Source organism: Malania oleifera, chromosome 8 (genome assembly GCF_029873635.1).
Source record: "Malania oleifera isolate guangnan ecotype guangnan chromosome 8, ASM2987363v1, whole genome shotgun sequence".
In the NCBI taxonomy this organism is placed as follows: domain Eukaryota; kingdom Viridiplantae; phylum Streptophyta; class Magnoliopsida; order Santalales; family Ximeniaceae; genus Malania; species Malania oleifera.
Genome location: NC_080424.1, coordinates 93,452,141 through 93,465,689, shown reverse-complemented (window position 1 = coordinate 93,465,689; position 13,549 = coordinate 93,452,141). Strand labels below are relative to the sequence as shown.

Sequence of the window (13,549 nt, the reverse complement as noted above, 5' to 3'; positions counted from 1 at the left end):
ATATAATCACACAAATATAGATTCAAATTTTAAAATTATATTCTCCCAAACACATTAATAATAATAATAATAATAATAATAATAATAATAATAATAATAATAATAGTTTTTCTTTCTCAAATATAACACGAACAAAAAAATTATGAGGATTCAAAGTCTGATTTTTTTCCATCTACAGGAACACAACCCTTGAGATATGCCAGCCTTTGCTCAATTAAGCTTTGCTACACAGTAAATAAATAAATGGAATGGAGGAAATTGCACTAGGAAACAATATTAGACATACAACATCATAAATCTCTATTGAAAGAGTCGTCTTCCCATCCACCCAGCAGGTTAGCCCACATTTAATAGCTATTAATAATTACCTCACTTCACCAAATACAAACTGCAGCCAACCCACGCTCATATTACCAGCAAAATACATGATAATTATTGATGGACGGATACCATATAAAGGAGCAAATTAATACAAGAAACCTTCCCAAACCCTTACATAGAATTTTGGAACGAATTTCAAATCCTTAATTTGGATTGATACAAATTTCAAATTTAAAATCAACATCCCAAACACTACTTTATTATACATGCAAAACTTAGAATTATGAAACAATACTTAATAATATATATATATATATATATATATATATATAAATATATCTTAAGCCTTAACAAGGCGGTCTTCAATATCTTTTGTGACATGAATCAAGAAGTCTAACTCTTTTATATATATATATATATATATATAAATATATCTTAAGCCTTAACAAGGCGGTCTTCAATATCTTTTGTGACATGAATCAAGAAGTCTAACTCTTTTTTGGGCTGAGGGTCATGTTCCTTTAGCTTCTCAAATTCGAGGGTCCATTTCACCAACGTAGTCTCACCCTTTGGGGTAGCTTGAACAATGAGCTTGAAGCTCTTGTAGTCCTCTAGCAATTCTCCCTCTATCACTTTCCATGTTACTGAGTTCTTCTCATTGTCTATAACTTCTACTATGTGTTTCACCACATAAGCTTTCCCATCTATTTTATTATTTGTTGTCAGCCGCCAAATTAAGGAGTCACTTAAAAATGTTTGAAACTTAAAAAAAAACATGGAGTAAAAATAAAAATAACAAAATAAATCCATGAAAGCAAATTTTATTTAAAATTTTTTAAATTTTGATTTGTTTTTTGTTAAAAATTTTTAGATTAACTTTCCATTCTTAAATGTCAAATTAATTCAGTGAGGATATATGAGTTATGACATAATTGGACTCAACGTTTGAGTCAAAATATTGCCCACTTGTGTATATTAAACCAAAAATTCTATGTTATATGTTTGAAAAAGAATCGAGCCAAGTTTAAGTATTCATGCAATTAATTACTTAGATGTAGTCAAAACTTAATAACCTATGTTTACTCATGGATAACCAGACCCAAATTAATTAAACAAATATCAATGATTTTCTTAATTCCTTTTTCTCAAAAAAGAAATCATTAATCCTATTTTAGCTTTAAGGGCCTGTTTAGAATATGAGAGAAAATAAATAAAAATATTAAAAAAATTGAAAATTTTTTATTTGGTTATCAAGAAAAGTAAAAAAGAAAAATAAAATATATAATAACCTAATAATATTTTTAAAATATTACACATGAATAACATTTGATTTTTCTTAACTTTTAATTATATTTCCAAGAAAAAATTTCATTTTTTATATTATGTGATGTAAAGAGAAAAAAAAATAATGAAATATACATTTTCTTCTTATTTTTCTTTTTTTTTTTGAAACAAAATTCTTGATCAAACCGACCTAAAGAAAATACATGGTCAGTTCAAATCAATACTATTACAACACCTACAAATGGAAATTCCATAAAAGTTAGGGATCTGCTTCTTCGTTGTAAAATTAAAACAAACTGATCAAATTAAATAAGGCAGTATATCATTTTTTCTTCTTTTTACTTTATCAATAGTTACTATATATATATATACATACATATATTCAAAGTATTTCAAAACGTGTGTAGGGTGTGTGCGTGTGTGTGTAGAGGCTAGCTTACTGAGGACGTACTTCCAGTAGATAACAAAGCTCTCCTTGCCCCATTCACCCTCATGGATATCATAACTTTGAATTTTTTCGGGACAGATGTTGGATATGTGGTGAGGTTTAGAGCTACAGGTATCATGAAAATGGTCAGCAGAAGTCTTGATCTCCACTTCTGCCTCCAACTTTTCCATCTTCCCAGTCCCTACAGCCATTATGCTCGATCTTTCTCTGCACTTAAACCACCCTTCAATCGACCCCAAAACAAACTATATAGTATGTAATAAGGTTGATCAATTTCAGAGCTCACAAGCTAGTTGGTGAAGAAAATGTTATAACCTTCCCTTTAAATAGACTTTTCTTTCTATCAACTTCACTATAAGTCTGAATCCCACTTTAATTAATTTAACGTATTCATTAATTAATGTCATCTCTCTCTCTCTCTCTCTCTCTCTCTCTCTCTCTCTCTCTTTATATATATATATAATGAAATTTCAATCTACCCCACTTTAATTAATTTACCATATTCATTACTACTATGTAGGGGTGTACAAAAATTACCGAAAAATCGAAAACCGGACCGAAACCGAACCGAAACCATAAACGGTTTGGTTTTTCGATTTTCGGTTTTAGTTGCGGTTTTAAAAAATAAAAAGGTTTGGTTTCGGTTTTGGTTTTGGTTTTATGTTGAAACCAAACCCAAAAAAACCGAAAAACCGATTTTTATATATATATATATATATAATGAAGGTTATTTTTGTTAAAAGTGTCCAACATATTTTATTTTGTTAAAATTATGAGTCCCTAAAAAAAATTAAAATGCTCAATAAATTTTCAACAACTTTATGAAAAATAAAGATTTTTTTTTTTTTATAAAAAAAAAATCGGTTTAAAACCGAAAAACCGCAACCAAACCGCCAAATTTTTGGTTTTCAATTAAAGCATAAGTTCGGTTTGGTTTTGGTTTCGGATCGGAAATCCCAAAATCAAAAATTTCGGTTCGATTTTTGGTTCTGGCCAAAACTGAACCGAAACGAACCGTGTACACCCCTACTACTATGGTTAATTTACCATATTCATTACATAATGTCCCGTCTATGTCTAGATATATATATATATCTCCCCATAGAGTAGCCTAGTGCACAGAGAAAGAGATGGACCTTACACCAAGAAAAATTCATGATTTTGCTGCATTATTATTAGACGTGACAGCATGTGAAGGGAGCAAAACTCTAACGATGAATTTAAAAGGCAAAATATATATACACACAAACAACGTGATCTCGAAGAGCCATTAGTGTTTGTGGAGCTAAGAATAAGCATCACATTTGAGCCTAGACATGTAAAGGCAGAAGGCACCGAAGAAATTCAAACATTCCAGGACTACCTCCAGGTATATACTAATTTTGCCCACAAATATAAATTGAGTTTTACAGCCTGCTGTACATGGCTTAATCTCTCGTAGGAAGGACGGCTTGAAAGATGGGAGCTGGACTCTTGTGGTGACTGTTGGGTCAATGAAGGCTGCCATGTTGACTTGAATGACAATCCAGCTGCCCTTGATGCTCATATGTAAAATATCTAGATTTTAATAGTAGAATGATCATTAAGATTTGATAGCATAAATAAATGTATTGTCATCGTGTAAAAATGACAAACATAAAAGTTTTAATTTAGTTCATAATACATAGATCGAAATATCTATTCCTATCTTATATATTTTACATTGAATGGGTATTATGAATTTTATGGATAATTTTTTTTTTATAGGTGAAAGGGACTCAATCACTAGTTGTGATTGAATTCAGTGAGGAGGCAAACAACTCTTTCAATTTTAATAAAAATTGAAAATTACAGAGGAGATTTTGAAATACAAAATTTTTGTATTCTCACTCGTTAATGTCTCTCTCTACACCATATATTACATTACACACACACACACACACACACATCTATTTATAGCAATTGCTAGAACAGTAGGTGAGAATTAACTTCAACGAAGGTAGGTTGGTAGGTGGAGTAGGTTGCTTGCAGCTTAATAAGTTCAACATAAATTGCTAGGTTGGTGGAGCTGCCACCGTCAAGTTTTGTTGTCACCGTCCCACCGTCAAGTTTAATCTTCAACATCCCCGGTTAAACTTGATTCTACTAACTTTGTCATTCTGAGTATTGTCTTTAGTCTTTCAAAAATATCACGCCTGAGTGGTTTTGTGAAAATATAAGCAATTTGATCATATGTTCCACAAGATATCAGCTGTAGAGACCCGAATAATTATAGTAATTGAATAATAAAATGAGGAGAGAAAAGGAATTTTCAAAAGGGTTTCAGCCGGGTCTCGTCGACGAGAGCAAAATGCTCGTCGACGAGTAGACCTCTTGGACTCGTAGACGGGGACGCGTGTCTCATCGACGAGATATTACCAGGAGGGTTGATTTCAAGGCCTGAAACTCGTCGACGAGGAGTAGGTGTTCGTCGACGAACTCCCTTCATGGACTCGTCGACGAGGTGACATGTCTCATCGACGAATCTGCCTATATAAATATGCCAAATTCGGGATTTTCAGCTTTAGAATTTTCACGAAACCTTTCCCTCTCTCTAACTTGTCTCCCCTTCCTTCTCTCTAAGTTTTTGGCTTCGTCCTTTGCCGGTTCTAAGATCGGAATCCGCCACGCTACTTTTAGGAAGATTATCTTTAAGTATGCTAGAATAGTTCGTTGGTTAGGCCAACTTGGGCACCATCCCAAAATCTGGGTAAGTTAGTTATTTTAAGCTTTATAAGTTATTTGGTGTTGTTGGACTAGTGAAAATGCTTTAGATAGTATTATACTGAAGTTTGGTTAGAGAAAATGCAATTTCAGGGCGTTGAGCTGGGGAACACACAGGTATAGATTTGGAGTATTTTGTGGGCTTCACAGTAAGTTGGGTAAAGGGATAAATTAAGTCAGACTTTTCATGAAATTATTTATTAGTATATAACATTTATTTCTAGGAAAATATGTATGATTTAGAACTATGTTTGGGATTACTGCTGTTGAACAGGGAAATTATTTAAGCATGTTTTACATGGAAATATGATTTCAGAATTAATTATGAGTTTATAAGGTTATGTATATTTGTATGGCATGAGTACAATATTTTTATGAAATTATGCAATATTGAAATATTATGAGTTTTCACAGGTAAGTATGTTATAGCAGTTTTTAGGAAAACCCTAAAAACAGTACAGGAAAATTGTTTTAAAGATTATGTTAAACAATGTAAGAATTTATGATTATCACGTTATGAATTATGCTGGCGAAAATTCCGTGATTATGTATGATATGTAAGAAGTCTTGAAGTATGTTTATGTCAAATATTATTCTGAATTACGAAACAACTATGTTTTAATATGGAATATATTATATGTTATTGGAACCTGGATAGCTTAATTTAGTTTTATGAAGCACGGTACCATAGCTATATGTTTATGATTATGAATATGTCATTGCTACCACACATCTTATGTAGAGTGTGGGAGATGACAGTTGATGTGACTTTATGGGAGTGTCGTAGTTCCCCTGGTTGACCAGCACAGGTGGAACAGACCCATCGTACTTATAGACTTAAGTTTGATTTAGCATGGTCGGCCAATCATTGCTAGATCCCACTTTTGATCCACACAATCCTGTCATCTGAGAAGGTGGTTTTGATCCAGGATAGGATTAAATCGGCTTAGACTCGGCAGAAGAGTTACTCGGATGTTCACCGCTGTGAGTTGGAATTCGAGATAGGGGGTAAGATATTCCTGAGGGTCGCTCCGATGAAAGGGGTGATAAGATTTGGGAAGAAGGGCAAGCTAAGCCCGAGGTATATTAGACCATTCGAGGTTCTTGAGCGAGTGGGTCCAGTAGCCTACAAGATTGCACTACCTCCAGCACTCTCGAGGATTCACGATGTGTTCCACGTATCCATGCTGAGGAGGTACATATCGGATCCATCGCATGTTATTAGTTATGAGAACTTGGCAACTGGGATACTTTAGCGTACGAAGAAGTACCCGTTCAGATTATGGACCATAAAGTTCAGAAGTTACATACCAAGGATATACCGCTAGTGAAGGTATTGTGGCGGAATCACAAGGTTGAGAAAGCTTCTTGGGAATTGGAAGCAGAGATATGCTGGAAGTATTCATAGTTGTTCTGAGTTGTGATTTGATAGTAGAAACAGTGAGTATGTGTGTATTACCCTACTATGATATTGGGATAGGTGGTTCGTTGTTGGGATTGTGTTATTGTGAACTCTTTAGATGATGTATGTATGTAACCACAGTATTCCTTCGCCATAAGTGAGGGTATGTATGTATTGTGATGGGGCTGCCTTGTAGTAGCCGCCAGTTCTTTCTTGGAGTCAAGAATGTATGTTTGATTATGTGGAGGAGTTTGTAAATGAGAGATTACAAATTTCAAGGACGAAATTTTTGTAAGGAGGGGAGGTTGTAAGAACCTGATCCATGGGACTTGGAATAAATAAATAAGAGAAGGGTAAAACGGTAAATTGAGTAGGCTTTGTCGACGACGGCCCTTCTGCTGTTCGATGACGAATTGCAGGTGCTCCTCGATGAGGAGAAGCCGAGAGGTTTCAGGAAATCCGAAAATCTCAAGCTCATCGACGAGGCCACCGCTTCGTCGACGAACTGTCTACATTGACTCGTTGACGAAGACTCCGCCTTGTCGACGAGGTTGGCCGAGTCAAAGGTGCTATAAATATCATTTTCTTTGCTTAGAAGTTAAGTTATCAAGTTTTCTCTCCCTCTCTCTAAGAGCTCAAACTCCACTCTCTCTATCTAGATTTCTTCATTGTACATTGTTAGAATTGACGATCCGACGTTTCTCTGAGGATTAGGGAAGGATTCTCTTTGAGATTTGTGGAACGGATCTTCGTTTCGAGAGTTTTCGGGTTTTAACCAAAAATCGAGGTAAGACTCGATTTTCATTTCCATTTTGGTAGTTTTGTAGGGAATGGAATTGTAAGTAAGTTTTGTACTTTGATTTGTAGGTTTTGGGAACTTGATTTGCTGTTTAGGAGCCGTAGAGTTTGGGTTTGGATTTTTGGGGAAAGGTAAGGGGATTCTGTTTATATAAGTTATTTTTGAAATCAAATTTGGTAGAACTATGGTTCACGATCTTGTGTGTGTTTTGACTACTTATTTGGGGAAATCTAACAGGTAAAATTATGGGATTTTCATGTTACAGTTTTGGGAAAAAATGGGCATTAGGTCGCATCTCTGGTTTTTTTGGAAAACCGTGGATATATTGTGATATATATTGTGTTATGGAGATGGTCGTACCTTGACTTGTTTTGAACTATATTTTGAAAATCATGATTGTTGAGATTACCAAATGAGTGTGGAATGAATTGTTATATGAACATGCATGAGTTGTGATTTTCTGAAATGAGATATAGGAATGGGGTTCCGAATTGTTCTAGGTTGTGAAAGAGTGTCCGACTCTATATCCGAGGGTGTGAAATACCACTTGCCAGTGGCAAGAGTGTCTGGCTCTATATTCAAAGGCATGAGCCTTTTCGGCTGATCAGCGAAGGCTGTGGATCCACTAGTTGTACCAGTACGATGTCATGGGAGCCTAGGGCTACACCATGTGTCGGGGACGCCATGTAATGCAGGTTGTTTTCGAGCCGAAGGGTGTGACGACATCGGGTTATTTGATCATGTGTGTTTGTGTGTGTGATGAGCACTATACTGGACTGTTTTGTGAAAATACTGGAACTGGAACTGTAATGACCCGAAGAATAATGGTATTTAAATAATAAGAAAGGGGTAAATGAGAAACATAACAGGAGGAGGCAGGAGGCAGCAGGCATCGATGACATTGCATTATGAGCTTGTCGACGAAGGTGTGTTTCATTGACGAGAAGATACCGAGAGGATATTTGGGCCTCTGAATTTCGTCAACGAAGGGGAGAGTTCGTCGACGAATTGCCTCTTAACCTCATCGACGAGGTTATGTGTCTCGTCGACGAAGCTCATGTTATAAATAGTGTAAACCTCAGATTTTATGCAGAAAAATTGGCAGAAATCTCTCTCTCTCTCTCTCTCTCTCTCTCTCTCTCTCTCTCTCTTTCTCTCTCTCTCTCTCTCTCTCTCTCCTCCCTACAGTTTCTCTCTTCTCTCTCATCGATTTCGGCTTCATCGTTCACTAGATCGACGATCTGAGGCCACCACGACGTTCCTAGGGAAGTTCTCTCCAAATTTTCTATAGCGGATTGTTGGTGGGATTGAGTTGAAATTCATCTCTAAGTTGAGGTAAGACTTTTTATGCAAAATTTGGTCTTCCCATAGTTGTAGGAAATGTTATTCATGGAAAAATACTGAAATTTAGTTCTGGGAGTTGTTAAATTCAGGGTGTTGAACGGGAAACCCTGTGGGTACAGGATGAGTGGAGTTTTTAGGGGGTTTCTCTCAGTGTTAGATAAGGGAATAAAAAAAAGCAGTTATTTTCCATGCAAATTATATTATTATTATTTATTAGCAACTTTATTTTCACGAAGCATGTATAATATATATGAAGAGATTGGTAATAATGCATGTTTGTGAAAATACTGCTATTATGTTGAAATGTATATATATTAGTATGATATGCCAGGAAATATGATTTTTAGAATGGAATGTACGGTTTATTCAGCATTGTGTGGCATGAATATTATTTTACCTGAAAAGTATTATGTTATGGAAATTTTACGAATAAACACGTTTTTACAGATTATGAGATAATGCAGTACATTATGGTTTCAAAATACATGATAAATGAATTATTTATTCAGAACAATATTTACAAAATGTTCGGTGCAAAGCCATGATTGATAGCCGACGCAAGGCCGTGTATGATATATGATTTCGACGCAAGGCCGTATATATGATTTTAGCGTAAGGTCACAGATATGAAAGTAAACGGCGCAAGGCTGTATTTTTTACATTATTACAGAACATGCTATTAATCTATTTATGTTAAACTGTATATTATCTTGTATTATGTATTATCAGAATCTGGATGATAGTTCAGTTTAGTTACAGGGGCACGATACCGTTGCTATACAGATAAGATATTATGTTTAGATTTGTGCTAACCGCCCCACAAAGGGGTGGGAGATGGATAGTCGATGTGGCTTTCAATGTAAAGTTGTAGACGTCCATTGGTAGTCCGGACCAGGGTGTGGCGGGTCCATCGTCCTTACAGACATTTTTGACTCTGTGGTGGTCAGCCAGCCATTGTCGGGTCCCGCCTTCAGGTTGTACGACCCGTCATGGGGGGTAATACATGACATTAGCTAGCTATTCATCTTGGGTGAATTTTCAGTATTATCAATTATATCCGACGTTTCGTTATCAGTATGAATTATTAGTAATTATGAAAGTATATGATTATTCCATTATGATATGAGGAATGTTTACCAGCATATTAAATGTATTGTATATGTATTATAGCATTAAATATTCATGTTATCACACAGTTGTATTTATTTTCTTTTCCCTTAATGAGAAGTGTCTCACCCCTGAATTTAAATAATTTTCAAGAAACCTAGAAGGACCGGCGGGTCGAGGCCGCCATTGAGTCTGTTGTGCTACCTTACTAGGAGGGTAAGTTTGAACTAGAAGGTTAAGTTTGAACTAGGATCAAGAGATTTTGATGTGAGATTTTAGAGTTATTTTTGTATTTTGGGAGATTGTATATAAATATAGATATTTGGGAATGTAATAACTTTGGTATTATGTATTTGTGGTTATGAGCATGTGATTTACATTAAATGCTGCATAGGTTTCCGTTGTGAATGTTAGATGAGTTCCTGTTACCCTTGGGTTCGGGTTGACCTTATTATTAAATATGTTTTATTATATGATAAATTAAGCAGGTCGTTACAGTATTGAACTCTGTATGTTATATGTCATGATGACACTCATATGCCACACACCTATATACTTGTATCTGCCTTACTGAGAGGTGTCTCACTCCTATCGTACGTACATATTTTCAGGTCCTTCGAGTAACTGAAACTAGCATCCTTGTGTTGGGAGCGTAGTGGTCGGTGTACTGCGTGAAATACTTGTGTAAGTACTAGGACTATATCGGGTTCTCGTTTTGGGTTTTGGCTGGTACCTGAGTTGATGTTTTGTATTATGAAGCTTAAACTCTTTTTGTATAGACTCTAGTATGGTATAATGTATGTATAGAAAGAACAATTTTCGCTACGTATATGTCATGTATGTGAATGTGTATAGGGTGTACGGGATCCTCATAGGATCAGACCCTCATTCGTTATAGTATCATTGGTATTTTGTATAATACAGAGACATGTTAAGTTACTAATTCACCCCTGAATCCCATTACCGGGTTTAGGGTGTGACATTAATCATTAAAAGGCTCCTTTATTATGGTTAGAATTCTAGAAGAAAATTTTCATTCTTGATACTAGTAGGTTCATTTATCATGGTTATCTCCATTTACGCAAGACAACCGATAAGTATGTATGAGTTGTTTCCTCTATTCTACTTTCAAGCCTATCTCCATCCTTACTAAGTCTTTGCATCCATTTTTCTTCCATTTAGATGTTTGAGATAGATATTTTTTAAAGATAATCTTTGAAAGAATCAATTTTGGGCTTAGATTTAAATTTATGTAAATTTTTTAAAAATTAAAATAATTTTATATAATCACACAAATATAGATTCAAATTTTAAAATTATATTTTCCTGAACACATAATAATAATAATAATAATAATAATAATAATAATAATAATAATTTTTCTCTTTCCTAAATATAGCACGGACTGAATATTATGAAGATTCAAAGCCTGATTTTTTTCCATCTACACGAACACAGCCCTTGAGATATGCCAGTCTTTGCTCAATTAAGCTTTGCTACACAATAAATAAATAAATCGAATGGAGGAAATTGCACTAGGAAACAATATTAGACATACAACATCATAAATCTCTATTGAAAGATTCGTCTTCTCATCCACACAGCAGGCTAGCCCACATTTAATAGCTATTAATAATTACCTCACCTCACCAAATACAGATTGCAGCCAACCCATGCTCACGTTACTAGCAAAATACATGATACTTAATTATGGATGGGCGGATACCATACAAGGGAGCAAATTAATACAAGAAACCTTCCTAAACCCTTACATAGTATTTTTAATTTGGCTTAATACAAATTTCAAATTTAGAATCAACATCCCAAACACTACTTTATTATACATGCAAAACTTAGAATTATGGAACAATACTTAATAATATATATATCTTAAGCTTTAACAAGGTGGTCTTCAATATCTTTTGTGAGATGAATCAAGAAGTCTAACTCTTTTTTGGGCTCAGGTCATGTTCCTTCAGCTTCTCAAATTCGAGGGTCCATTTTACCAACGTAGTCTCACCCTTCGGGGTAGCTTGAACAATGAGCTTGAAGCTCTTGTAGTCCTCTAGCAATTCTCCCTCTATCACTTTCCATGTTATTGAGTTCTTCTCACTGTCTATGACTTCTACTATTTGTTTCGCCACACAAGCTTTCCCGTCTATTTTATTATTTGTTGTCGGCCACCAAACACGGGGAGTCACTCAGAAATGTTTGAAAATTAAAAAAACATAGAGTAAAAAAAAAAAAAAAATAAATCAATGAAAGCAAATTTTATTTTATTTTTTCTTTTAATTTTGATATGTTTTTTGTTAAAAATTTTTAGATTAACTTTCCATTCTTAAATGTTCAATTAATTCAGTGAGGATATATGAGTTATGACATAATTGGACTCAACGTTTGAGTCAAAATATTGCCCGCTTGTGTATATTAAACCAAAAATTCTATGTTATATGTTTGAAAAAGAATCGAGCCAAGTTTAAGTATTCATGCAATTAATTACTTAGATGTAGTCAAAAGTTAATAACTTATGTTTACTCATGGATAACCAGACCCAAATTAATTAAACAAATATCAATGATTTTCTTAATTCCTTTTTCTCAAAAAAGAAATCATTAATCCTATTTTAGCTTTAAGGGCCTGTTTAGAATATGAGAGAAAATAAATAAAAATATTAAAAAAATTGAAAATTTTTTATTTGGTTATCAAGAAAAGTAAAAAAGAAAAATAAAATATATAATAACCTAGTAATATTTTAAAAATATTACACATGAATAACATTTGATTTTTCTTAACTTTTAATTATATTACCAAGAAAAAATTTCATTTTTTATATTATGTGATGTAAAGAGAAAAAATAATGAAAAATAAATTTTCTTTTTATTTTTCTTCTTTTTTAAACGAAATTCTTGATCAAACCAACCTAAAGAAAATACATGGTCAGCTCAAATCAATACTATTACAACACCTATAAATGGAAATTCCATAAAAATTAGGGATCTGCTTTCTCATTGTAGAATTAAAACAAACTCATCAAATTAAATAAGACAGTATATCATTTTTTCTTCTTTTTACTTTATCAATAGTTACTATATATATTCAAAGTATTTCAAAACATGTATAGTGTGTGTGTGTGTGTGTGCGTGCGTGTGTAGAGGCTAGCTTACCAAGGACGTACTTCCAGTAGATAACAGAGCTCTCCTTGCCCCATTCACCCTCATGGATATCACAACTCTGAACTTTTTCAGGACAGACGTTGGATAGGTGGTGAGGTTTAGAGCTTAAGATGTCATGAAAATGGTCAGCAGAAGCCTTGATCTCCAATTCTGCCTCCAACTTCTCCACAATCCCAGTTCCTGCAGCCATTCTGCTCGACCTCTCTCTGCACTTACACCACCCTTTGATCGATCCCAAAACAAACTATATAGTATGTAACAAGGTTGATCAGTTTCGGAGCTCACAAGCTAGTTGGTGAAGAAAACGTTATAGCCTCCCCTTTAAATAGAACTTTTCTTTCTATCAACTTCACTATCAGTCTGAATCTCAATTTAATTAATTTAACATATTCATTAATTAATGTCATGTCTCTCTCTCTCTCTCTCTCTCTCTCTCTCTCTCTCTCTCTCTATACATATATATATTAAAATTTCAATCCACGCCACTTTAATTAGTTTACCATATTCATTACTACTTTGGTTAATTTACCATATTCCTTACTTAGTGTCCTGTCTATATCTAGTTATATGTCCCCATAGAGTAGCCCAGTGCACAGAGAAATGGACCTTACACCAAGAAAAATTCAAGATTTTGCTGCATTATTATTAGACATGACATGATTTTGTTGCATTATTATTAGATGTGACAACATGTAATGGGACCAAATAATTAAACAGATATAGAAAAGTCAGAGAATGTAATGATGAATTTAAAAGGCTACATCCATGTTGTGTTCACGTCTAATAATAATGCAGCAAAATCATGAATTTTTCTTGGTGTAAGGTTCATTTCTTGTGCACTGGGCTACTCTATGGGGGACATATAGCTAGATATAGACAGGACATTAAGTAATGAATATGGTAAATTAACCAAAGTAGTAATGAATATG

At 34.2% G+C, this 13,549-nt stretch overlaps 1 protein-coding gene across 1 annotated transcript; it reads right to left on the bottom strand.

Moving 5' to 3' along the window:
- Positions 1-10,995: 10,995 nt before the first annotated feature.
- On the bottom strand, positions 10,996-12,902 carry LOC131161575 (MLP-like protein 43). The gene is given in 3 exon segments (XM_058117416.1): positions 10,996-11,414; positions 11,417-11,605; positions 12,612-12,902. Coding segments are annotated over 3 exon segments (465 nt in total). The 5' UTR covers positions 12,811-12,902; the 3' UTR covers positions 10,996-11,337.
- Between the last annotated feature and the right edge of the window lie 647 nt (positions 12,903-13,549).